This window comes from Magallana gigas, chromosome 1, assembly GCF_963853765.1.
Source record: "Magallana gigas chromosome 1, xbMagGiga1.1, whole genome shotgun sequence".
NCBI classification, from domain to species: domain Eukaryota; kingdom Metazoa; phylum Mollusca; class Bivalvia; order Ostreida; family Ostreidae; genus Magallana; species Magallana gigas.
This window is the reverse complement of record NC_088853.1, coordinates 49,325,524-49,349,985: the sequence shown is the minus strand read 5'-3', so window position 1 is coordinate 49,349,985 and position 24,462 is coordinate 49,325,524. Positions and strand designations below refer to the sequence as shown.

Here is a 24,462-nt window from a genome sequence, read left to right as displayed (position 1 = left end):
CGGTATATTTTCTATATATGGTAATACAGAGGCGGGGCGTATATTATGACGTCATAACTCATTATCCCTTCATTAGCATATCAAAACGATGTGTTGCCTTATCTGTCCTGCGTACTAAGGTCGCTGAAGGTTCAGACCAATCGATAAACAGAGCGGGTCAATTTCAGTCCTGTCACTTTCAGCCGCTGTAGATTTCGACTAATCGATAAATAGGGCGTGTAGATTTCAGTCTGGCTGTTTCTATAGAGTTATGAATTAACTATAAGTTTCCGTAAGAAATAGAGGAAATTATGCTTGGTATAGATGTAAATATAATACTTTGAAAGAGAACACATAATTATATATACGAGTATATACATGTAGAACAAGATGTGTTTTGTCTTAGTAAATGAGGTTTCAAATATTACCTGGTAATTTTTCGTAAAAACATAGTGCTCCATGTGCTTCTGCGTATGCTACACATTTCTCAAAAAGTGCCTTACATTCTGTATTTTTCAGCAAATATTGCATGAAAATCACGTCCCATGGTGTAAACAGCTTGTGATCACGAAGAATTTCCAAACAATCTCTTGCAGAGACCGTTTGAGCAAAAGTGTTTATATCTTCACCGATTGGGGAATCTACAACAATAAAAAACACGCGTTCCTCCGATAGTCACGCCAAAGTCCGATGGTCTCCGCCATGGTGTCTTGTACGATTTATCAGATGGTCTCTGATAGTATGACACGCCAAAGTCCGATGGTACGCGTGCAGTCGCCAAAGTCCGACGGTGTGACATACCAAAGTCCAATAGTTCTAGTAAGAATCATACGAACATGACTTTACTTTATCGGTCCCTTAATCGCGCTAAAATATAGTGTCGGCGTAGGCAATTTCTCCATATATGCAATATGATATGCGCATGCTTAGTGGTGTAAATATCGTAGTACGGCATCTGTAATGTAACAAATACACCTGATGCTGTTGAAGCTTAAAAGTCTATCTAACGCGCGCTACTCAATTTGTATGAACACAGCTGCAGCTAAGATATTATATCTTAAAAATAATAATGATTTAATCCTTAAGTATTTTGTGTCAACTAGAACTTCGTAAGTTTTTCGATCGAAAATTTCAAAATGGTCGTCATAAACAAATGCTTTAATTTTACGTCATAGTGCAACATGTGCGCGGATCTTGATTTCTTGGGACCGGTAAGTAAACTCAACCCATTTTTTATTTATCAGCAAAGCTTCAAATTTCCCACATGCGTCTAACATGTAGATTTGATTGGCATCGATTAATTCAAAACATATTTTTAAAAAGGCAACATGTACAGACATTTGGACAAGATATTCTCCGTTTTGGTTTGTGCAGCCTTCCATCGTAAACACTTTTACGTTACAATTATGACAAATGTTCCGCCTTCAGTTGCATATCGTTTCAAAGAGACAAAAAATGCTCCGAGCTGACACCGTAAGTCTCATTTTTTCCGTATTTTTATCAAAAACGTATCTGTCGTCGTCCGGACGGACGCGGGTATCTTGTTGATTTTGAAATGCGAGTGCGCCGTTTCAAACAACGTCCTAGTGACGTCACGTCACAGTTGTTGTTATTCTGTCACTCGCAGACTTAAGCGTCTGTATCGGCAACATAACATCGGACTTTGGCGCAGACCATTAGACTTTTGCGTGACCATCGGGTTTTTGGCGTGACAATCGGACTTCGGAATATTAAATATACATATACATACATTTTCATAACTGTATTTGATGCAAATTTTCACTCAACGAATTTCAGAAACGTTTTTAAGTTTTTTTGACAAATTGAGCATTGTTTAAAAAAAATGCAACAAATATAAAGTGCATAAAAATGACGTCCTTTTTATCAATGACAACGTCAATTGGATGAGTACAGTTCTACACAACAATCACTGAACGGATCCCATTTTCTCAAATCTTCTCACTTTTTCATAAATCGTACAAGTATATCTTAATTTGTTTTTGAAAATACAGTTTTAAAATGGAAAATGCCTGCTTTATTGTCCGATTCATTTTAAATAAAATTCAATTCAACCATAGAAATATGATGCAACTTTGTGACATCATGGTTCAATAAAATGCACGTTTTTCCCATAAACGTATTTGTAGGGGAAAATTAAACTATATTTTAACTTTTTGTTTTAGTCACAGTTTACAAGTTTTGGTCAAACATTATTTAATTTATATAAATTTCAAATTGTATCAGATATCTTATATATAAATATATATATATATAGATAAATATCCAGAATAAAATCACAAATTGATCCTATTAACCGCAAACGTTTTTGTCATTCCTGGCTCTTCAGGCAGTTATGTACATTTGTACATAACTGCCTGAAGAGCCAGGAATGGCGAAAACGTTTGCGATTAATAGGATCAATTTGTGATTTTATTCTGGATATTTATTATTTTCAAATTATTTAAAACTGTGCCGATTTATTTTTTGTTGTATTGAGTAAATACAGATACATTTTATTTTTGGATAAATCACTGTTCAAAGATGGTTTGAGAGTTTGTATAAAATGTTTTTCTTTTTCTCTCTTTTCCACTACGTTGTCGCTATAAAACTTGTAAAGCGGAATAACGGTAAAATGGCCTTTCCCGCAAATATATAAATGTTCGCTAACTTTTATTTTACGGTATTCTGGATGTAGAATTTGCTGTTTATGAACTCGGATCCTAGTACGGAGTGTAGTTCCGGTTTCGCCGATGTAGTATTGTCCACATCCCCCGCACATTATACAATATATTAGGTTTTTGGTTCCGCACGTCATGCTGGAGTTTACTTTGAATTCCCGGTCGCCTATTTTGAAAATATTGCCTTCCTTTAAATATGGACAGACACCATATCGTTGATCTGAATATTTTCTAACTGTATGCAAATTGTTATTGCAGAAGTTAGATTTGCAAAGTATGCATTTCAGATTGTTAGGTTGTCTTTTATTTTCGATTACGCGGAAATTTTCGAGAACTTCAGACATCCTTTCATCTGTTTTGAGTACTTCTTTTAGGTGTTTAACAAACGGTGTAATGTTCTTATTTTTCGGAATGTAGGTGGTAACAAATGGAATGATTTCTTGTGTTGTTACATCAGGGGACGGAGTATTTATTAATTGTTTCCGGTCGAGAATTTTTTTTGATTTTTCAATTCCATCTTCGATTAATTTTATAGGGTATCCCTGCTTGCGAAGATATTTTTTCATTTCTTCCTTTTCTGTTCGTCGCTTACCATGGTGCATATCCTCCAGGCTAATTTGTATGGAATCGCACGTTTTGTGTGCCTTGGGTGGCATGAATTGAAATGGGGGTATTTGTGCGTATCCGTTGGTTTGTAGTAGATAAGTATATGTTGATAAACTCTCTTCCTCGTGAGTTACACATATGTCCAAAAATGAAATATCATGTTGACTCTCTTCAACTGTAAATTTGATGCCAGGGTCTATATTATTTAAAAGTTCATGGAATGCTTCTAAATCAAGGATTTCCTGATTCCAGATAATAAAGCAGTCGTCCAAGTACCTCTTCCACGTTTTCTTGATGTTTTCAGCTAAGTTTGAACCGAAGTCTATAACTATCTTATCATATAGATGCTCTTCTAAAAATCCTAACGTAAGGGTGGCATACGTGGGGGCCATTTTTGTTCCAATGGCAGTTCCTTTGATTTGTTCATAATGATCCTATATACACGAAAGCTTAGATTGGCAGAATACTTCTACAGTGAGGACACAGAGAAAGAAGAAGAGTTTATCACGGACCCTGATCTTGTGAGAAACAAATCTACATTTAATCAAAAAAAGAGGAAGAAATGATGTACTAGATACTATTTGTGACACCTTAGAAAACATTCCTCTTGAAAATAACGGAAAAAGAAAACAAAAAAAGTAATTTGACAAAAGAAGAAGAAAAAGTTATGAAATCCTTATCAGATGACTGTACAATTGTTATCAAAGAAGCGGAAAAGGGAGGCGCTGTAGTAATAATGGACGCCAACTACTACAAAAACAAAATTACTCAAATGCTTTCCAATGGAGAATTTTACAAGAAGATACCAGAAAATCACTATCGCAGAACTATGCAGAAAGTAAAAAATCTACTACTACGACACAAAGACACATCCTCCGTAACGGACAAAGAAACTTTATTTTTGACAGACTTTGAATACAGAGAAAGTGTATTCTAAAGCCTACCCAAAATGTTCAGATCAACGATGTGGAACCTGTCCTTATTTAAAGGAAGGAAAAATAGGAGACCGGAAATTCAAAGTAAACTCCAGCATGACGTGCGGAACCAAAAACCTAATCTATACTACTATATTAAAATAATAGACTCGAATTTTTAGCTTTAATACCGATAAATCGGAAGAGTACTGTCTTTTGTTTTAAATATTTTAAACATCATTGGTACTTGAAGATTACCAATTTGTTTTTATTTTTTCTCAAACAAGCTTCGTTAATTAATAATCAACGAAAATTCCTCCAAAAATTCCGGAAATCATCTGAATTTTTTGGATTTTACAATCTTGCGCATGCGCATTTCATTCACACTAAACCAGGGGAGGCTCTTTATTTTATGTTTCCACAATATCATATTTACATGGATAAACTTGGAAACGATAAAACAAATGCGTGTTAATTTTCATTGGAATTTTTTTCTGTTCATCAAAGAAAATACGGGAGATAACTCTTACACAGTGCATGTACTATAAAAAATACCGAGAGTTTCGAATGTCAACATGGGATGTAAAAACGTTGTTGAAATATGTTGAATTTTGCAATTATAGAATAAAATTTTTCGAAGAAAGGTATTTACATGTTCTGAACAATTTGACTGTTATTTGCAATGCAACTTTATTAGTTTTCTCCAGAGACATAAATAAAATGTTATCTATGTCTCTGTTTTCTCCAAAATCGTTTTGGAGCGATTCTGCAATTTTCTGCTACATTACGGGTATGGGATGTAAAAACGTTGTTGAAATATGTTGAATTTTGCAATTATAGAATAAAATTTTTCGAAGAAAGGTATTTACACGTTCTGAACAATTTGACTGTTATTTGCAATGCAACTTTATTAGTTTTCTCCAGAGACATAAATAAAATGTTATCTATGTCTCTGTTTTCTCCAAAATCGTTTTGGAGCGATTCTGCAATTTTCTGCTACATTACGGGTATATAGGAGGCATTTTAACTGTGGGCTTGGCCTTCCCTGAGACACAGTTAGATTATTCCAACTCAGCCGAGTGTAGTGAAATTAATAGCATTATTGTAGGCTTGAAGTTTGGTTATGCAAATGTCAACAATATACGGTGTTTCGATATATCTATTTTGTAAATGCCCGATATCATATGCAATGTCAACCCGTGCGTGCACGGGTCAAAGTCTAGTATATTGTATAATGTGCGGGGGATGTGGACAATACTACAGTACCCGCAACGTTATTTTTTACAAGATAAACGATAGGATAGGATTCACGCACGATAGGATAGCATTAACGCACGATAGAACAGTATACACGCACGAAAGGATAGGATTAACGCACGATAGAACAGTATACACGCACGATATGATATGATTGATACACGATAGGAAAGGATAAACGATGTTCATGATAAACGTATGGTCGCTTTAAACGATATTTACGAACAAACTGATAATGGCAGAATTTGAGAGAGAACACGTACAAATAAAGATTAACGTGGAATTTCTGTTTAGTAACAATTGCCGAGTTGTTATGATTATGAGCTTTAATGGTCAATAAATTTTCTGTATTGTTAAAATTGTTTTCATTACCGAACACCCTAGCCGATCGCCGCGAATATTTCATCCCAAGATTAAATCACTCGGAAAATAGCGGGTTTAATTATATAAATTTAACTCTTGTATAAAGTACGTATAAAATCTATCATAAATACATTTCTTTCTGTATAAGAAAATGATGCATTAAAAACGAATTATTACAGACAAGTTGAAAAGATATTTACGCAGATATACATGTACATTCCACGTACGATTTGTTAACATTGTTTTCATTACCACACACCCTAGCTGATTGTCGAGAACATTTCAGCCTGAAATCAAATATCACACGGAAAATAATGGGTTCAAAATACAACTCGGGTTTTAATTAAATATAAATTATATCATAAATAGTTTTATTTCAGCAAAATATGATGCAACAAAATTATATTGCATAAAAGTTAATGTCTACGCAGGTATACACTCTGCGTACGATTTTATATGTTCGATATACAAGTGAATATGTTACCTTGTTCCTAAGAACTTCATTTTTCATTTTTAATGTTAACAGCTATGATTTACATATAATATTGGTTAATTTTTGATCTAAAAAATTCAAAAATTAGTATCCTGACGGAATGTTGGATAGGATTTTAAAATTCTTGTTCGATAAATATTCGTATACGGCGCACGAACGAGTTGCAACTTAGTAATACATTTACTTGCTTATAAAAAGGCACGAAACGATTAACACGATAGGATAAACGAAAGAATTGTTGAAATTTAACGATAAACCTGATAGGATTAACGCACGATAGGATAGGATTAACGCCAGAGTTGGGGTCAATTACTTTGAAAAGTAATTAATTACTTTCAAATACATTGACAATTTTATCAATTACTTGCAATTATAATTACCTTGATTTTTTAAAATGTAATTAATTACTCTCAATTACTTTGATAAATGTAATATAAAATTAATTACATTTCAAATACTTCAGTTTTATTTTTTTTATTTATTTATATTAACAGCATTAAGATACATGTACATGTATACAGAGCTTTATGTACGGTTATGTTTTTAAAGGTTTTATAGTTCAGTTCAGATCAGATTTCTTGAAAATTTCTAGAACATTGAATTCATTAAGTACCATTGAGTTCATTTTTGGTTCTGAATAATATTTTCTCTATAGTGAATTAATTTTTATTCACATATTAAAACTATGTTTATTCAGAAAGTACAACTTTCGGCAGTACAGCATATCAGTATATAAATAATAATTGTTATAATTCACAAGAATGAGATATTTTGACTCCCTAAGTCTAAAATCAATGGGGGTTCTTGGGTATTAGAGGAGTTCACACCTCCACAAAATTAGATATATACCTATTGCCCTGGGCAGTGTGTTATGCTGTATAAACATGAAATATTATGGGACATTTAATTATTGTATAAACAAAAGTCCATGCCGAACATGTATAAAATCTATTTATCATCATAAGACATCTTTTTTTTATTTTAAACTTGAAAAAAAGTAATTGAGATGTAATTGAAAAGTAATTAAAAATACACAATATTTTGGAATGTATTTAAATACATTCAATTACTTGTAATTGAAGACAGGCTCAATTACAAATTACTTTCAATTACTTTAAAAAATGTAATTAATTACACTCAATTACAAATACTTTTTTCAATTACCCCATCCCTGATTAACGCACGGTAGGATAGAATTAACGCACGATAGAACAGTATACACCCACGATACGATATGATTGATACATGATACGATAGGATATGATTGTAAAAACTAACGTTGCGGTTACTTTACATCGGCGAAACCGGAACTACACTCCGTACTAGGATCCGAATTCATAAAAAGCAAATTCTACATCCAGAATACCGTAAAATAAAAGTTAGCGAACATTTAGATATTTGCGGGAAAGGCCATTTTACCGTTATTCCGCTTTACAAGTTTTATAGCGACAACGTAGTGGAAAGGAGAGAAAAAGAAAAACTTTATACAAACTCTCAAACCATCTTTGAACAGTGATTTATCCAAAAATTAAAATGTATCTGTATTTACTTTGCATTACTATGCAATAACGTTATAAACTATTTCCTTATACTATATTGTGACGTCATAGTATTGTTTGTATATCAACTTAAACTTACTTTGTATAAAATCCTTTAATCTCCGTGTTTTCTCCTTTGGGAAAAGTTCTGCAATGTCATCAAAAAGTTTGGCAAATTTAAAACCAGGTCGCCCGTTCAGGTAGATTTTACTTAAACAACCTATTAAAACATTATAGGTACATGTACATCTTTAAAAAATTGTTGGTACATACGACACAGGATAAATGCGACCCCATCTGAAGTGTAATAAAATGGATGTTTGATTGTAAATGTATATTTTGATGAACAATATTATAATTGATCATATATATACTTTCTTACACAAGTCGATGTAGCTGCCAAAAAGTAAAATACAAATAAAATAACAAGCTTAAAAGTGAATTCCCATGTCGTTATGCAATTAAATTTAAAAGTGCTTTTGAAATTGCAGTATGTGTGTAGCGGGACGGGGGGGGGGATTATAAATAAAATTGAAACTTTAACCTCATAATGATTCTTACCACCTTGACTGCCGTTTGTAAATGAATCGTCGGAACTTCCTTCACCTAGAAGGTAATGATATCACTTTCTTTATTAAATTCATTACCAAATGATATCCCGCACAAGTGCGGGATTTAACACTTAAATCATCAATATAATACAATGCCTTATATGCTGAATCATATTTTTTATATATACTTTGTCAGGTGTTTTTTTTTTCTAATTGCTTTTTAAACCTTTTCTTTAAAATGGAAATAAAAGGAACGGCTGAATGGCTAGATATTTAGAGCAGCGACCTGGATAGAATTACATTTTTTAAAATCAATCTTTAATCAGGGAGTGGTTGCATTCGTTAGCCCGATCTAAAACATAAATCGTGTCAAAATGGTTCAATTCATTTATTAATTCTTTTGTATTTATCGAAATGTTCGATCCAGGGTATCCAGCCGCGATGCATAATGAATTCGCCCTCTTGGTTCCCCCGCTCTGGAAAACTCACCCCATCAAACCTTAAATTGCACATTTAAGAAACAACGTTTCTTATTTTATGTAAATAATATTTGTAAAATTAGATTAGATGTTGTCATTACACAGCAATACCAAAATTAAGTATGTGCATGTAAATAACACTCATCAAACCAAATCTAACTCTAGAGTAAACCCCCACCTAAACCCCGGCTTTACTTTCGGGGTTTACTTTTGAAAACAAATGTTTCCAGGTTAAGTCTTAGTTTACTTTCTGTTTGCTTGGGTCTGATCTGTACTGTATTTGCGTTTTTGATATGAGGAATAAGATTAATTAACATGGATAAACCTTTCTTTCACGGTTATCAGGTTAAGAAATTCATAGTGTGCTCTTATTGGATTATTATTTTGATGTTGACCAATACAGGTAAGCATAATAAATGTACAATTTGTAGTAGCAAAACATTATGAAACACCAGTATAAATAAAGTTACTTATATAATGCATAATAAGTTGAACGACTGATGCGTGAATATTTCACTTTCTGAATAAGTTATCTCTCTTTGCCAGCATTGTAACAACCGTTAATGATACAACGCCGGTTAATGATATAAATAGCATTAAGTGTTGCAATTGTATAGAATTGTATCATTAAGCGTCAAAAATGCACAGCAGCCTTACCGCTTAATGAAAAAAGCAAATATCGATACCCTCAACCGCTTATCATATAGCTACGCGTTGTAGTTGCACCCTTTAATGACACAAAATTGTAAACATGGATAAAATAACACTGATGTTAAAAAAAGCAGTAAGTTGTGTATCTTGAGCAAATAAAAATAGTAATAAGTGACTTTAAAGTTTAAAAAAAATGTCATTTTTTGTTGCCCACCGACCCTCTTGATATAAAAATCTGATACCCATAACACATCAAAATGACACCCCTATCATATTTTAGAAGATCAATTGGCTACTGCAAAAAATGTTGACGTATTTGAAACCAGATTTTCTCAAAAAATAGAAAGATTATTAAATTATTTTTAAAAATGCAGTAGGATTTCGAGGAAATTTTTTTTTTGAAAAACGTCACTTTTCACAAATTATTTGACCCCCAGGACTACCAGAGAATTTTTGAAATCCTTTTACAAAATTACATGACACCCCAAATCAAACTCCAATAGTTCAGTATGCTGGTTTATAAGATGTAAGAGCAGTTTCAGAAAGTGAAACGTGACAGGCAGACGGACGGACGGAACAGGATAACAACAATATACCCGAACTTTCGTTAAAAAGTGCAGGTATAATAATTTCTATGAATACTCTAAATAAGTTGCAAGTAAATATAACTACTCTTTACTTAGTTACTCAATATTAATTTATTGCAAATGTTTATCTTGATACTAATTCCCACTGATTTGGGTCCGTCAAGGCGTGTCCACCACCTTACACCCACTTTTGTTATCTCGGCCTCGTTTACCTAAAATAAGTTTTTCAATTTGTACACAATTATTATTTATTAAGAAAAAGGCAATTATGGTTGGACATCATCTCAAACGTGTTAAATTACAAAAGTGTAAACAGTAAGTCTGATAATTGGCCAAATGTCTTAATTTATAAGAACCCATACGTAAATATTAACATTTTTTAAACGATGATTTAAAACACAACTGTTGAAAAGTTATAAAGCAATCTAGATACATGTAGTCGGCTTTTTATCTTTTATATATTTTAGCTATATACAAACATGTTACAAATTAAACGTAAAAACTTTATTTTTATTACTTTCTTAGCCAACTTTTTAAACAAGTGGTAGAATTTATTCGCATTAATCTGCCCCAAAATTACTTTTTGGGAGTTGATTTTAATCAACCCTCCTATGCTCTTACTCGGGCAAACCGGAAGTGAAACAGTGTTTCGACCTAAGCACAAATCAATACCGCTGACAACACTTAATTCCTGAAAATAATCAATAAATTCAGATGCAATGTATTCTGAAGCATTTTCAAAAAAACCTATTTATCAATACCATGAAAATAGTAAGATTTTAAATGGTACAAACAGTTTGGATATTTTTTGAAGTCGTGTGTATTCATACGCTATAGACTTCAATGTACAAGTCTCGGTCAACCAGACGCTCGGCTGTCTCCGTTAATATCCGACAAAACAGAGAGTATCTTGCTTGTCGGAGATAAACGGAGACAGTCGAGCGTTTGGTTGAACAAAACTAGAGTTCAATCTTGCCTGGATCCATACAATTTCTCAGAAATAATTTGATTACTTATAATTCTTGCCATGCAAAATCACATATTGCTGATTTTAAAATAAATGATAATCGTTAAATCAACTCCTGTCAGTACTTCAGTACTTTGATTGTATTTCTAATCAAAATACTTATTATACGTTTCTTATATATTGCATGTAATAACTTCACAAACATCACATCACTTTAGAAATGAAGGTATTGGAAATAAATTATGTATGCTTTATTCCATTTTAGAACTAAGTATAACTGATACAGTTACACATGATTATATCGATATGATTATAGTTTTATATAACGCGTCATGTAGTTGGTCTAGAGAGTCACGTGGCAAATAACAAACAAATATCTTTATATTCTTTTCAAATTCAATGATGAACATCATCCTCTGTAAACTCGTACACTTCATGTAGATCCGCTCTATTTACATATATGGTTCTATGTGAAGCAAAAGATCAGGTCTTGGCAATTACAAAATTCAAATTATTCCCGGTTCAAATGTTGAATTTTTAAGACTTATTAAAAGTCTGAGAGAGAGAGAGAGAGAGAGAGAGAGAGAGAGAGAGAGAGAGAGAGAGAGAGAGAGAGAGTAATATTATTATTCGCAATTCAAAAGGACCTAGACACGATTTCAGATGAAAATTTTATTTTTGATCTGTATGTATAAAATAGTTCTCTTGTGTATTGTGAACGATTTTCCCAGATTTGAATGTTAGAAGTCATATTACAACCGAGATAAAGAGGAAATAAATCTGTTTTTATGTAAACAAAGTTCGAGTATTACATTTGCTTTCATATAATGTAAATGTAAAGTAAAGAAATTACAATTTTTTTGACAAAATAACTTCTGGTATAAGATAAACCCATTCAATGTGCTTATAAATAATTTCATCAACAATAATAATTAACAATAGATTGAAAATTATATCAATATAACACATATGTAAACAATAAAAAGCTCCAGCTTTGTGTACAAAACAAAGAATTTTTACCTCTGTAACTTTCAAATTTTGACACTCTATTTAAGGAAGGAGTCTTTTCTGGTTTTCGACTTGTCAAACGTAAATTTGATTAATTGTTCATTAAATCAAGATGAAAGGAAATTAAAATAGTATATTTTTCTTTCTTTTTTACTATCATACAACTTGGCATAGAAAAATGTAATCAATGTTTAGAATGGAACAAGGACTATATTTTTGGCGTAATATTGGCGTAGGAAAATATCACATGTTGCGCAATTCAGAATTGCTGCAGATTATATATATATAATGAGTCTGTTTTAGCATTTTAAAAACAATAACAATAATGTTGGATTTTTTTTACTAATGTGAACTAATAATATGATACTTGGGTTTAAGAATATGTTTTTAAAATATAATTTGCCTATCAAATAACATTTTTATAAGCTTTTTAAAGCGCCCATTCTATACATTGATTTTTGTGAAAAAATCACTAAAATCAGTTTTTCTCTCTTATGAAACGGTCAATATATTAGCTTTTCTGTCAATTTATATCTTTATATAAAGTCTTCATAATACATAAAAATTAGAAATATTTTATTATTGGAAGCATAAAAAAATAATCAAAATTTCTTCAAAATTTAAGAAAATTAGAGGAAATGCGGGCTAAGCAATATCAATTTTAGTATAAATATTTATTCCATTTTAGTAGTATAAGCTGATAGACACTCTCATGATCTATGATTTCATTGAAGATTTGAATCTTCAAATCTTAAACAAATGTCTACAGAACTATAAAGAGCTACACTTATTTTTATCACTCTTTACGTTGAGGAAAAAGGTAGTGACCTTGACCTGACCTTTATCCGAAAACAAAAAGGTCAAATTTAATTAAACTGATAGAATCATTAAGTAATATGATCCGTTTGACTGTGTCAAAATTTCATGGATTTCTTATTATAAGAAGTATGTTTGATAATGAAATAACTCCTTCCTTAACACCCATACTTAAGATTTTAGACATTAAATATGACAAAATAAATTTTGAAATTTGAGCTTAAATAAGAAATACTATTAACCTTCTTACCTGGTGTGATGTTTTTACAACTGCCAATGAAATTGCGTACTTCTATTTGAAAACTGTAATTTTCCAAGTCTGTTTTTGGTTTGACAACTAACACCGGATGAGGAAGGGTGTTTGATGTTCCTTTGAATTCCTCAGCGTTTTCATCTATTGGTGTAAAGGTATGGGAAGATTTTTCTTTTATGCTCCATTGAGCAAAATCAGGTGATGGAATCGACTGTATCGTCACTGTGAACCAAAATCCACTGTTTTTCTTTTCAGGTTTTGCCATGGAAACTTCGGGAACATCTTTCAAAACATTAAATATAAATTCAGCAAATGATTCGTTTGTATGCTTAACTCTATCAAATTGTTAAATACAATATAAGAAATGTTATAGAAAGGCGAAACACAATTTCAAATGAAGTATCAAAGTTGGAAAAAATATAGCTTGCATCAGAGCTGACAGGGATATATTTTTGTAAGAAAACTAAGAAAATTCCAATTTCTTTAAAATACTTTTTATCAAATAATTTTACCTCTGAAATTGTTAATATAATACGAATTGCGTTCTTTGGTTAATGGTTTGAATTAAATGGAAATAATATATTACTTAGGTTTAAAATTTAAAATTAGGTACTACTGTAGTATACAATGTAAATCATTTAACAAATTAAATACCAGCTTTCTTGTTCATCTGAAAGTTTTAGACAAAAACAAGAGGATTACGGGTCCTTATACCATATACCAACTGCAGAACGTTAGAGTGTCCCTTTATATGGACCTAAATGAACACGTTCACTTTATGACCATATTTACAATATGATCATATATTTCATTCCACCTCAATTTAAAAAAAAAAACCTCCTGTTTCATGAACAGTGAATTTACTTTTGGCATTGTGGATCTGAATCATTATTATTCAACATAAAATATTGTCGTTGTTATTGCTTCACTGACATTTTAAAGTATAATGTCCACGGTAGGAATAGCACTTCTTCAGTATATTGAATTTAAGCTTTGATACCATAGCAATGGATTTCAATTCTAATTCAAGTTTTCTTGTTGCCATAACAACAGTTTAATATTCATCCATTGACAGCGGTAAATTTGAATAAATTAAAATTAAAAAAAGTTATTTTTAAAGTTCTGTTTGGTTACCATGTTAACAGTTTAAAACTAATTTTATTGGTCTTTAAACATTGTCTATGATTTTTTTTAAATTACAATATTATGTATGTGATTGTTTTATTCTGTTAAGCTGAAACTACTATAATAACTAACTAGTTCTTGTTAAATTGGCGTAAAATGGCAATTTGTCAATCTCTTACTTCAGTTACCAAACAACCAAGTTGCATTTATTATTGACGAAACTGTACCTAACTATCAAATATGAAGAAACTTTGTGACTGCATTTACTGATGTAATCAAAATAAGTTTAAATTTCAATTTTTGATTAAATCCTCATTTTCAATAAATACCTAGAATAACGGTATCGCTTGTAGTCGATCCTAGGGCATTGGTCGCAGTAAGTTGGTAAGACCCAGCATCATATTGATTTACGTCAAAGATTGTCAGTGATGGATTATCAACTGTCACTTCACTATATCTGCCTCCACTTCCGTTAGTGTCTAACTCTTGGCCATTTTTCGTCCAAAACACATTTTTAACATCAGGGAGACTTCCATACAGAAAAACGTTGCCGATCAGTGATATTGATCTGTTCGAGACACATGTCCTATGACTGATCGTGATATTCGGGAGGCCTACAGTAAATTTACACAAATGTGTTAACAATTGGCAAGAAAACGTATGGGATAACAATATATAAACAGTTATAATATAAGTCCAGTACATATCCTATTTTGAACATTCTTTTTAAGATTTTTTTTTTTAAAATGTGTAAAGGTGATATATTATATATTGAATGTTTTTTGCTTGGTAAAAAAAGGACTGTGTGCTACATTGCTCACCTGAGCAACAAAATTCATTATGAAATCAAAGTCATATACTGTATTTGGACAATGTAGAAGAATAGTTCCTACATAAATGATTTTCAAATGTTTTTCCATATCTGCTTAGGTTTAACATTAGGTTCCTTTTGTAACAAGATTATTTCATATTCATATCAAATATTCAGTGTTGCAGTTATCAAGAAGATCTCATTTATCTACAATCCTATATGAAATCCTGAACCGTTGACGGAACCCAATATTGTACAAGACTCTCAGTCTTTTGAAGATCAGCAATATATCAAGATGCTCGCATATGATAAAATATACCATGTTTTAAAAATGTTGGTCTATTTCTAAGGTAAGCATGTCCATACTTTCAAGTACACCAAAGTTTCAACTTTTCAAGTCGATCGTTTTTAGATGAGATTCTTAAAGATGTTTTCTACACATTGCTATATAAGAACCACTTACACGTGGTGGTCCTACCGTCCCAATGGGGTCATGATTTGAATAAACTTTAAATTTTCCTACGTGAGGATGCTTCTAGACAAGTGACAACTTTTTGGCCATTCGCATTTTCATGTGTATTCTCTAGTAAAATTTAAAACCAATAGGATCACGATTTGAAAAAAAAAACAAATTGAATCTACACCTACCGATGATGCTTTAACAAAGGTTAAAGCTTTTTTTGGCCATTTGAATTTTGAGAAAAAATATTTAATTAATATTTTTCCTCTATGTATTACTGTGTAAAATTTCGACTTCACATAGTGGCCCCACCCAACGCCTGAGGATCATGGTTTGAAGAAATATGTGTCTACCCTACTCGAGAATGCTTCCACATTAGTCATAGTTTTATTGGTCAATGGTTGGTTTTTTTTTTTTTTTTTGGGGGGGGGGGGGGGGGTTTGGTTCTTTTTTTTTTGGGGGGGGGGTGGTTTGTATGTTTAAAATGGTATTACTTTATAAATTCTTCTATTAAAAAAATACCCATTGTGGCCCCATCCAACCCTAGGGGTTATGGTTTGAACTAACGTCAATCTACACTACCTGAGGATGATACACTCAAGTGACAGCTTATCTGGCCATTAGGTTTTGGAAAAGAAGATTTTATCCTATGTATTCCTTTGAAACATTTCAACCGTACACTACCTGAAGATGCTACATACCAATCAGAATTCAGCTTCTCTTGCAATTTGTAAAGATACTGATATATGTATTCCTATGTAAAACGTTGGCCTCCCGTTGTGGCCTTACCTTACGCCCGAGGATCATGGATTGAAATACTTGAATCTACACTATCTGAGGATGCTTCGACAAAGATTCGGCTCTTCTGATGTGTTTTTTTAATCAATTAATTATTCCCCTTAAAACGAGGTGTGACCTTTTATTTTCCTTTTTACTAAATAATGTTTTGTGCCATGTTTGGTAAAAATTGACCCAGTGGTTCTAAAAAGAAGTTAAAATTGTATTCAAAAATAAAAATATAACGGTCGGATGGACAGACTGACACCAGAAAAAGAGGTGACCAGGGAAGCTTACTTCAACATTCAGCTCTGATAAGCTAAAAACTAAAAATATGATTTGATAAAAAATATGTTTATTTTTATTTTAACTTTTTAGTCATCTATATCACACAAAAACGGGCGAAATATGTTTATTACATTAATTTTATAAAAACTTGATCAAATATTTGAAATATCCGAATTTCAAATACTAGAATTTCAAATACTACATACTTCCTTTGACATTAAGAAAGACTGTGTCACTATGTTGCTCCCCAATTTTATTCCTAACAACTAGACGATAATAAAGTCTGTCCTCAAACGTTACTTTTGGTATTATAAGTAACGGTGACTTTGGATCGCAGCTACTTCCATAATACTTTGGTTTGCTGATGGTAATGGATTCAAATGTATTTCCATCGTTACTTTGCTGCCATTCCACTCCATCGGGTGAGGGGCACGATACAATTCTAGACGTAAAACTTGTTTTAGATCCAAAATAAACTTCCTGTTCGGTTGAAATTTTAACGTCAGGAACATCTGCAATAAAGCAATGCTTTTGAATTGCGAATAATAATATTAATCTAAGCAATGCAAGTTTTATTTGCACATTTTCTATGCAATTTATTCTCTATTACCTGTTACCGAGAAAAATAACAAAACCAATTGTTAATCTTACAAGATGTAATTATAATCGGGGCGGTTATAAAGCCCCCCGAACCAACAATACCAACATCATTAGGGGGAAGGGAAGACCAAACTTTACTGAAAAAAAAGATTTAATACTTGATTATTTCTCAAATTTGATGATGTTTCTTAAGGGTCAATTATTGTATATCAGGTGAACTGACATGGCCCATGGAACAAGAATTTACTAGTATATGATTTATGGGTGGGGATCTCAACCGTTTTCAGGATAGTTGGGCATGCACTTCTTGTTCAAAGAGGGGCCAGGATCACCCCCGGGGCTCATGACATACATTTGATACGCCTTGACATGAAGAATAAAAATATATAATGGTTTAGGGGTGGGATCTCAATCGTTCAAGATATTTGGGCATTTCCTTGCCCATGATCTACATACCATTTGATGTCCCTTCACACAAGGAACAAGAATATATATGGTTTAGGGGTGGGGATCTCAACCGTTTTCAAGATACTTTGGCAATTCCTGTTCGATGGGGGATGAGGACTATCCCCGGGGCCAATGACCTATATACCACTAATGCCCCTTAAGACAAAGAACAAGTATATATAAATATATATATATATATATATATATATATATATATATATATATATATATATATATATATATATATATATATATATATATATATATATATATATATATATGTGGTTTAGCTGTTGTTTTTGAGATATTAAGTAATTTCCCAAACCTGGAGGTTAGGAATGACCCCATGGACAATATTTTATGTATCATTTATAATGCCCAAAACACTCAATATGTGCATCTGAAGACTTCATGTCAATAACTTTAACGGTTTTATTTTAAGTTTTAATAATTTACAATATATTGTATAGTGTTTCCAATAGGAAAGCCACTTTTGTCCCCTTAGGACAAAGAACAAGCATTTATATATATATATATATATATATATATATATATATATATATATATATATATATATATATATATATATATATATATATATAATATATAAAAATATAAATATAAAGGAAATTCCTGCTTCGGGGGCGGGGGGGGGGGGGCAAATACCCCATATGGCTATAACCTAGATACAATATGAAGCCCCAATTCAGTAAAAATAATATTATATATGGTTAAGGGGTGGTAATGTCAACGAGTTTTGAGTTATTACGTAATTTCCCTTGAGGTTAGGAATGACCCCCGTGGACCATTTTTAATTACCATTTACTAGTATATTGCCCATAACACTCAATATATGCATCTGAAGACCCAATGTCAATATCTTTAACGTTCTTTAAGTTTTAATCATGTACAATATAGTGTTTCCAATAGGATTTAATGAAAGATACCACCCCCCCTCCCCCCCAAAAAAAAAAAGAAGAAAAATAATTAAAAGAGTGCACTACTTAATACGCAGGCCTATCGTTTTCTAGAGTTTTGTACAGTTCTGTTTAGCTTAGAGAAACGCAATGGACAAGTTCAGAGGCGAGAAAGACGAAAGAGAAGAAACTGTACAAAAATAATGTCTCCAAGCTTTTGTTGGGAGATTTAAATATTAGTAAAGGTTAGCTGTACCCAATTTGACATTCTTTCGAGCACTTCTAACAGCATTTGTTGCGATACAAGAGTAATTCCCTCTGTCTTCTATGGTTGGTGATGTAATTGTGAAACAACTTTCGTTTAGTTCTCCTCCTTTGAATTTCTTGTTTCGGTTTGAAACGAGTACTTCATCCTTCATCCACTTTATTTCATTTACATAAGGCGGCCTTTTTTTAAAACCATAATGTATTATTATCCCATCCATTCCTGTCGTTACGTCCCAAACCTCAAAGAAAGGAGGCCCTATAAAACAACCTCTTATCAGTGATAACTTATTGTTCTCGACATTTCAGTTTATCATTTTGATTTAAAAAGAAGTAAATAAAATACCTCCAATGGCCTGCAGCACAATGACATTGCTTGATACGCTAATGTTTTTTGCTTCCGAGTCTCTTGAGAGAATGGCTTGGTATCCCCCTGTATCCTCCTTGCATACATGTCGAATGACTAGACTCCTATCTGTGCTTCCGGAATATTTTTCTGTGCTCGTATTGATACGTATAGATGTCTGTTGTACCTTTTTGTGCCATGTGATTGACAATCCTTTTCGATTTTCTGGCTTTATATCTGCGGTAAATTTTGCATCATTTCCACATAGAATATTTGTTGGACCTTTTATTGATATGTTTGGCTTCTCTGAATAACAAAAAAGTTAAACATTACATATAAAAGCGCTTTATATAAGTGACGTCCGATATTTTGATATTTTTCAATTTGACATTCAATCTGTTGAATTTGAGTTACATACCCATGTCATCTGCCTGCAATTGATCGATTGTGCGTTCCAAAAATGCAATTTTATACTTATCGATGTGTTCATCCCCGAGGTTCAGCTGTTTTATATTGGTCATATTTTCTTCATAATTAGCTTTGTACCCTTTAGATGCCATGTAGTTCTGAATTCTTTGAAATACAAACTTAAGCTTCTTACAAATTATCTCAAAATCATTATCAGAAATTTCTGATGAAACTTCATGGAAATTGTTGTTTCTGAATAATCTAAGACGCTCGATGTCATCACCAATCTGCGTATCTGTATCCAGTGGGTCTTTTCCCCATCCTTTTGTTGGCGCCAATGAAGGACACAAATTCCGTATCAATTTGTACAACAACGTCACATCAAATTCGTTGTAGTCTGGTATTTCAGGTGGTGAAAGAAAACAAATTTTCTCCTGTTTTGAATCTAATTTATTTTTCCCTTTTAAAAGAGAGCAGGAATGCTGTTGTATCTTATTATACAGGTCTGCTGGCTGAATCTCACTTGCTAAGATGTCTGCAAGCGGTAGTTTGAAGACATCTAAACATATTTTTACAAAGCGAATAAAATTCAGTTCATCTTTAGTCAAAATTGAAGAAGCCATCTTCTGTTTGAAGTCTTATTAGATTTCCTTCTTTCTTTTATGTCCACTCCAAAATACAAAATGAGTGATACTGTTCCAGATCCCCAAATCTACATTTCTTAACCTGGTAAGTCATGATGCAGATGCATTCTTTTCTGCTTTTCCAAATATATTTTGATCACTATAAAAAGTAAGAATATAATATGTTTTGTTCTCTTTGAAAAAAAATGTATGGTATAGATTTTATAAAGTTACCTTGACCAACTTTTTATAAATGCATATTGACATTCTTAGTAGGTATGTAATATACATGTATATATTTTGTAATATATGTATTATTTACATATCTACTTGTTAATTTATAGTTTTGACAGATTGAAATATAGTGTTGCGGATAGTGGGGGAAATATTTTACTTATGGAGACAAGCACCAAATTTTGCATGAAGGCTTCTTGAACATTACTGAAATAAAAAAATATCGTTGGCCACTCAAGTTTTAATTTTGGTCATTTTACAAGGTGGCCGCCTCTTAATTCAAAATAGCGTCTTTTTTCGTAATGATAGCTTTCATATTTCTTGAAAATATTTTAATTTTCTGTGAAAATATGAATAGGAACTTGCTCTGTCATACAATTTGAGGTTCATTTTATATATAAACACTCTGTGCATGCACCCCAGTTGGAAAGGGGATAGTAAGGTATGTCACTTGCATAGTGACTGCCAAATTAATGTCCAGCTTGCAGTACTGATCTTTTAATGTGGTCTACAAGTGCAGTTCATGAGGTATGGATGCATATGTCATTATATGGATGCTGCTTACATGTACGAGCAAAGAAGTTAATGCACGTGTCATTTACTCTATTGGCAGTGCTGGATTGATCGAACATGATAATTACAAATTATGCTACTTTATTAATTATTTTTTCCGCCACACTGTCACAAGGAGAACTTAAGAATCTGAATACTTTCTCAAACGTTCTCAAACAAATTTCAGGCCTGCCATCCTGTCCTTTTACCTTTTCAAACAAATGCTGATACTATATCTGAAATGCATGAAAGAATGACCGTCACAGTGCTTTTGAAACCAGTAGTCTGACAATATCAGTAATTGGTAGACATCGCAAATCCTTGCCCATTAGAAATGTCATCAATAGCTCATCAGTAAGAACCACACCAATAACAACAACCTCTGTATCCAAACTTACTATGATGATTGAATTGATACTGCCCACGGCTGCATGTTTTGCATGTACACCCCTGCGAATGTTTTCTTTATCGTTGCTATACGTATGTAATAAATCCAGAGGTGTTGAAATGAAAGTTCACGAGACTTCATCGAAATTTGTTCAGTTCCTGTGAAATTTCGAGCGGAAGTATAAGTGTTCGTACAATACTCTCAAAACACGTAAGTACTGGCCGATTTTCATATCATATTCTACATTGATTTACATGTATGTTAAAACATCAACAACTTTTAAGATGTATGTCTTATTTCACCATCTTGCCGGTTTTTGGTTTAAATTAAACGATGATTTTCAAAACAGGGTTATGGTTCGTGTTCAACCACGTGTGGAGTGGTTGATAATATAGACATTGGGTTGCTTAATATAATCATAGCCATGTTTGATGCTTGTGGTAAGCAATACCATGTTTTGATAAAAAATAATGGGTGGATCTTAGTGTATCGAGCCATTTTCAAGGAACAATCTGCATAAAATAGTACAGTCCGTTTCACTTTTGATGTTATAACTAGGTCAGGCGCGGATCGAATTAATTAATGAAGATAAAGTTTTAAATCAATAAACCTCTAGAATTTATGTTTGACAACAAGTACCTAGATTCTCTAAAATAGACCATAAACACGAGGCACCATTTTTACTGCGAAACTGAAAGGGTCAAATAAAACCACGTGGTCTAAAATTTAAATGACAATAACATTCGCAGGGGTGATGTAGAAACGTACAAGTGTCAGCTTCTTCGTGGATTCAATGTGATACAAATCTGGCATCTATAGCTCTGTTACTGACAATATATATCCTTTCTTACAACGATAGTAGTTTCTGTCATTATAGTTTCAGATATGATTTTGTCTGTTAAAAATCCAATAGTTAAGTTTTGTTTTCGATACACCGAAGAAAAGAATTCCAAGACTTAGCCGTAGGAATGAAACTAGAAGACAGCGAGGCATAAGAGCAAGAAGGAAGAAATAACTTGGAAAAAACTAGACCACCAAACTCTTGGAACATTTTTCTTCAGTGTATCGAAAACAAAACTGGACCATTTCGGACAAACAAATGCATCTTCAACTATTAATTACGATAGAAACGTCTATAATTGCTGTAACAAAGGAAGAAAATAATGTAATTAACAGAGCTATAGTAACGGCTTTGTATCAAATTGCAACCATGAACAAGAGGCACAGGGGCCACATCGGTCACCTGAGCAGCAATTGCCTTAATTCTGATCAAATTAGCATTACAGTATTCAAATATCTTGACAACTAAGTACAGTAGATCTTGCTAAAAAAATTGAAAATCTGCCAATTTGTATCCACTTTTCTTTTTTGGTAAATACCAAGCCCCTTTTGTTGTTGTACCTCTAAGAAGATTTTTCTCTATTCCTATTCACCCCCCCCCCCATTTCATGGCCCCACTTCTTTCTAGGGAATAATGGTTTCATCAAACTTAAATCTGCATAACCTGTGCTTTCACACTAAGTACTGAGTTTTAGACCAAAACTTTTCCCAGAATATTTTTAAAGATTTTCTATATATATTTCTCAGTAAAAATACAAACCGCCATCACGGCCCCGCCCTACCACGAGGGACTGTGATTTTGCCAACTTAAATTTACATTACCCGAGGATGCCTCTACACAAGTTTAAGCTTTTCTGGACAAATAGTCTTTAAAGTGAAGATTTTAAAGATTGTCTCTATATATTCTTACGTAAAAATTCATCCCCCATTGTGGCCTCACCCTACCCCTGGACCTTTATTTAAACAAGCTTGAATCTATATGATCTAGGGATGCTTCCACTTAGATTTGGGCTTTCCAGACCTAATAGTTTTTAGCTCACCTGAGCTGAAAGCTCAAGTGAGCTATTCTGATCACTTTTTGTCCATCGTCCGTCTGCCCGTCCGTCCGTCCGTCTTTCCGTCTGTCTGTCCGTCTGTAAACTTTTTACATTTTGAACTTCTTCTCTAAAACCGCTTATCTAATTTCAACCAAATTTGGCACAAAGCATCCTTATGGGAGGGCGAATATAAATTGCAGAAATAAAAGTCTGATCTGTATTCAAAGCGGAGAAAACCTTGAAACTGTAGAAAAAGGGGGTGCATTTATAAAAATCTTCTTCTCAAGAACTACTGATTCCAATTCAACGTAGTTTAGCATAAATTATCCTTATGGGAAGGAAAATATAAATTGCAAAAATTAAGGTCTAATTCTGTTTCAAATCTGAGTTATTACGAAAATAACAATAAAGGAAAGGCGTGTTTCAATCGGATTCGGCATCCGGTAAAATGGGTAGACAAGACTTGGCCTGGGCAAAACAAAAGATTGGCAGTTATTAATCTGCCAATCTCATTAAAATTTCAGGATATTTGATGGACCAGTATATTTGTATTTGCTGTAAATATTGCTGCAAAATAATGCGTATTTGAAATTGACGATAGCCGATCTGCCCCGGCTTTTATTTTGCCACGGCCTGGGTTTGCGTACCCATTTTACCAAGACTCGTATTCCATACTTCTAAAACGAGGTTCTTTGTTTAAAGCAGCCATGACATTATACGAAAAAGGGTCGATCTGACTATAATGAATTAATGAAGGGACATTTTTGAAACATGCAAAATATATTGGTGCCGATATTGTGAAGTAAATTGAGGCTAAATATTTCAATGCGTTGACAGTTTTCACACATGACGTTTTTGTTAGCTTGTTCTGATTTTTCGTTTCGTTTTCATTATTTATGCTTTGTAACCTGGGAATTATCGTCTGTATTTCGTGATTTTTACGTATCAAATCAAACAGAGACTTCGGTAAATCAAACAGTTATATATAAACTGTTTACCTGCGCAAATTAAGCAAAATCTGATGTATCAAAAAAGTACTGAAATACAATTCATTCTATCGGTAATTCGGCATTACCTTTTGCGTAATGGTAGATTAATGCAATATGTTTTGTTGAGATGCTCGGCATTTTCTCGAGTTTATTCAGTTTAAATAGAGTTTGATATCGCTGTCGGAAATATGTAGGTATATACATATACATGTATAT

General features: G+C 32.7%; 1 protein-coding gene across 1 annotated transcript in view; it reads right to left on the bottom strand.

Moving 5' to 3' along the window:
- The window catches only part of LOC117688311 (uncharacterized), a 34,206-nt gene extending 13,877 nt beyond the window's left edge, over positions 1-20,329 (bottom strand). The window contains exons 1-9 of the mRNA XM_066069462.1: positions 19,594-20,329; positions 19,176-19,481; positions 18,822-19,088; positions 16,808-17,113; positions 14,595-14,879; positions 13,138-13,422; positions 8,390-8,434; positions 7,929-8,048; positions 408-620 (exon numbers count right to left, since the gene is read on the bottom strand). Of these exons, the coding sequence (XP_065925534.1) occupies positions 408-620; positions 7,929-8,048; positions 8,390-8,434; positions 13,138-13,422; positions 14,595-14,879; positions 16,808-17,113; positions 18,822-19,088; positions 19,176-19,481; positions 19,594-20,206 (2,440 nt within the window). The 5' untranslated portion in view covers positions 20,207-20,329. The remainder of the gene's footprint in view (positions 1-407; positions 621-7,928; positions 8,049-8,389; positions 8,435-13,137; positions 13,423-14,594; positions 14,880-16,807; positions 17,114-18,821; positions 19,089-19,175; positions 19,482-19,593) is intronic.
- Positions 20,330-24,462: the final 4,133 nt, after the last annotated feature.